Source organism: Gastrolobium bilobum, unplaced genomic scaffold (genome assembly GCF_033153095.1).
Source record: "Gastrolobium bilobum isolate Gb01-03AN ecotype WA unplaced genomic scaffold, APGP_CSIRO_Gbil_v1 utg1211, whole genome shotgun sequence".
Classification (NCBI taxonomy): Eukaryota; Viridiplantae; Streptophyta; class Magnoliopsida; order Fabales; family Fabaceae; genus Gastrolobium; species Gastrolobium bilobum.
In genome coordinates, this window is record NW_026898913.1 from 489809 (window position 1) to 493559 (window position 3751).

Genomic DNA, 3751 nt, shown 5'->3' on the forward strand with positions numbered 1-3751 from the left:
TCAGTTGTTAAACAGATACCTTAGAGTGATCTCATAAGAAGAAAAAACAGCACCATTCACCACAAATGCTCTAGCTAATGCAGTTCCTAAACCCCGCCACAGCACAACGTATCCTTCTTGTTTAATGCTCTTTCTTAGGCAATCCAAAATGCCTTTGTATTTCAATGAAGAAGGTGTCTGAGCCTGCAATCTTGTCTTTATAACGTCTAAAGGGTAGCTAAAAACCCAACTCACAACCCCAGCTAATCCTCCTGCTATTAACATAGTATTCAAGCTTTCTTGACAACTTTTTCTACAACCTGGGTGAAGTATTTCCCTCGTGTATTCATATGTCCAAAAGTAGAAGCCATGTGCAGGTGCATCTCTGAGCATAGTGATGCCAAATCCTCGATAAATGCCACGAATGCCCTCCATTTTCCATATGTTCTTAGCGATCATTACAGGACCTTTTTGGGTATCTGTCAATTGACCTGTGTTCTGCAGCTGAAGGCGAATTTTAATCAACTCAACAGGGGATAGCAATGTACTTTGCACAGCACCGGTACAAATTCCTCCTAAAGCAACACCCTTTAAGGAAGGAGGGTCACTAGCAGAAACGGACGGGGTGCTAAATGCCCTTGAAAGAACTGCATAAATTTGGAAAACCATGGCGTTCTGCAGCCACAAAAATAAAAGAATAACTTCAGTTGTAGTCAGCTACATTTGCTATTAAGGATCTGAGTTCATGTGGTGAAGATGAAGAAAACAAACAATAACATAGCTATGCCAAACATTTACATGGGAATAGACCAATCTTATGGGTTATCTATTAATTGTCATTTCTTTAAATTTTCGATAGCCATGACTATGGCCCGCCAAATAGAACGCACCAACCTCAAGGAGAAGTTAGCCCCATACCCTGTGCTCGTTTTCCCCACCAACCATGCCAAAAAGATGCACATACATGACTTTGAAAAGGAACTAAGCACTCCCATCAGTGAGTATATATTATATTCCAAAAGAGAGAGAAATTAAATAAAAAGTAAGTCTATGTTAAAGAATCAGTTTAAGCCAAAGGCTTAAACACTATTTGGTAAGCTATAATGCATCGAATCAATAAAGAACTACTTCAATCCAAAATCTTAAAGATCTTAAAGTGTTGATTTATAATTTTTGGTTTACCCTTATGCTTATTTAATTCTACAAGTGGAGGGCAGTGAGAATCGAACTCGTGACCTTGTGATCACTGAAACTCTAATACCATGTAAAGAACCACTTCAACCCAAAATCTTAAGGAGTTGGATGAGAGTCTTTTTAATGATTTATATTATTCTCTAACAATAGTATTTAATTATTTTTATTAATAAAATGGACGCAGTAAGAATCAAATTCTTGACCACTTAATCATATGAATATATTGCCAGACACCCGGCGAGGTGGCTTCAACACCTCCGATTGTAGTTGTAATCATAAGAAATAGAAGCTATAATCATTGTTTAAAAATCCAGCCCGGCAATCGACTCGACCGAGGTCAAGGTTCATGGGGTTACAGGTTCAACCCGGGTCACGGGATCACTCCGCTGACCCGGTTTTATATATTAAAAAATATAAATATATATATCCTATATGAAAATATTAAAAAACAAATTACCAATCATCAAATATTCAAAATATACTTAACATAATTTATTAATTACAACCACAAGTCAATATTACACAATCTAATTAAAGTATTAAGATATCAAAGTACAAAACTCATATCTAATGATACCAAAGTATCAAGATACCACAAGTTTAGGTCGCTGGGAAGGGAAAGAAGATAACGATTAGATTTAGGTTTGCAAGTATTTTTATTTTATTTTTTTTAATAAAATAATGTTGTTTTATGGAATTTTCTTTAAAAAAAATGCATCCCCTTTGACCCCTCTGACTTGAAAGTCATGGAAATTCAGTCAAATTTTGAGAGTCGAGAGATCGATGTGCATATAAGGTCTAACTTGCGACCCCAACCCTAGTAGAGAAGGGGTCAGAATTGACCCAGGTCAACCCAAAAGACAGGATGAAGTTTTAAAAGACCGACTATAACACACCAAAATCGTCAAAAAGATTGTTAGGTTGGGAGAGTTGGTGAAATAATTCACTTGCAACATACTAATGATAAGGTTGTGGTCTCCCACGTGAACAATAAAGGGATGGACCCCCATGTGATGCACTTGAGATCCAACGAAACTAGAAACACGTAACTGCATCTAAAGTTCAACAGATAAAAAGGTGCAAAATAGAGTCAAAATATAATTGAATGATGGAAGTAAAAAAAAAAGACCTGAAAGGTAACAGAGGCCAAAGGAGCACCCATGCCCCGGTAGAGAGCAGATGGTCCTTCCTTGGCCACCACATTTCTGAGGATTGTGGAGGCAGAGCCAGTTTTAGAGCTCTGTTGCAGGATGCGTAGTGTGTCCAATGGGTATCCAGAGATTATACCAGCAGTGCCTCCAAAGCCTCCTGCTACAAACTCTCTACCCGAACTGCTCGCAAGAAATTCTGGCCAAAAATCCATTACCATCTTGCTCTCACTCCTCGAACTCCCTATTGAAAATGACCCAAAATTTAAATGAGATCAATTGGCATTCACCTTCTTAAAGGGATCAAATGGTTGGTGTAAGGTGTAGCACTTCCTCACAATTCCTGAGAACAGTTGCTAATGGGATTTTCTTTACTCGGTTCTGCGCTGCTCTCCCAATCTCGAAAAAAGTTCCTACCCTTTTCTGGGAGTAGGAGTGAAAGAAAAAGAGAGAACCTTTTCAATTACATAGTTCGAAACGAAAGCGACTTATCAGTGGACCAATGAATGCTTTACACGTGGTAGACCGTAGTCATGGGTGTGATTTCAGCTAAGGGAAGGAAAAAAATTAATATATTGTATTTTAAATAAAAAATTATGAATTTATTACAGTTTTAAAAATAATTATGTATTTATTGCAGAATATCACATCCAAATTGGGTGTCACTAGTCACGTCCAAGTTAAGTGTCATCCATGAGGGAATCACGCCTAAGTTAGAGTCACTCATGTGGCGTTGACGCGTGTCATAAAAAATTTAACATTTTAACCGTAAAACTTCTAAAGTTTAACTTGGGTATTCGAATCAGGTAATTTTTTTTTGATTCCACATAACTTTTCGAGATCTACGCAATGACACCTCATTTGACATATTTTATCTCTCACAAACACAATTCGAATTTGCAACAATGATACTTTTTTTTTATAACGCAACAATGATACTATAAGAGCATTTAAACTCAGAAGCCTTCGAGTTATTTTGGAACCAACACCAAACACAATCTTCTTTTTAAAAAGAGTAAATACCTTTTTTCGTCCTCAAGAAAAAACACAGGGTCCATTTTAAGGGAAATGATATTGTAACAACCAATTAGTGTTATTACCGGTCAATTTCACCGTTAGTTCGATTATGTTGATCCAAAGGTTATATTTATTTCCATCTTTGTATGGTTATGATTCTCATATTTAATATTTTATATTTATTTTCACCTTTGTATGGTTATGATTTCCTATATATAATACTTTCACATTAAATATTGGAAATCATAACCATACAAAGATGAAAATAAGTATAATCATTGAATCAACACAATCGATCTAACGGTGAAATTGATTGATGGTAACATTGGTAGTAACACTAATTGGTTGTTACAATATCTTACCCCCTATTTTACTCTATTAAAAAAATCAACTTGTGGTCCCTTACAATTTTA

General features: G+C 36.1%; 1 protein-coding gene across 1 annotated transcript; it reads right to left on the reverse strand.

Annotated features, from left to right (window-relative positions):
* LOC133285393 (mitochondrial arginine transporter BAC2-like) lies at nucleotides 1-2536 on the reverse strand. The gene is made up of 2 exons (XM_061482604.1): nucleotides 2303-2536; nucleotides 1-654 (listed from the first exon to the last, which is right to left on the reverse strand). The coding sequence occupies exons 1-2, from the start codon at nucleotides 2534-2536 to the stop codon at nucleotides 1-3; spliced, it is 888 nt and encodes a 295-aa protein (XP_061338588.1).
* Between the last annotated feature and the right edge of the window lie 1215 nt (nucleotides 2537-3751).

Coding starts and splice junctions, on each gene's coding strand:
- LOC133285393 (XM_061482604.1), bottom strand. CDS start 2,536: ATGGATTTTTGGCCAGAATTTCTTGCGAGCAGTTCGGGTAGAGAGTTT. Junction 655..2,302: donor TGGCCTCTGTTACCTTTCAG/GTCTTTTTTTTT, acceptor TTGTGGCTGCAG/AACGCCATGGTTTTCCAAAT.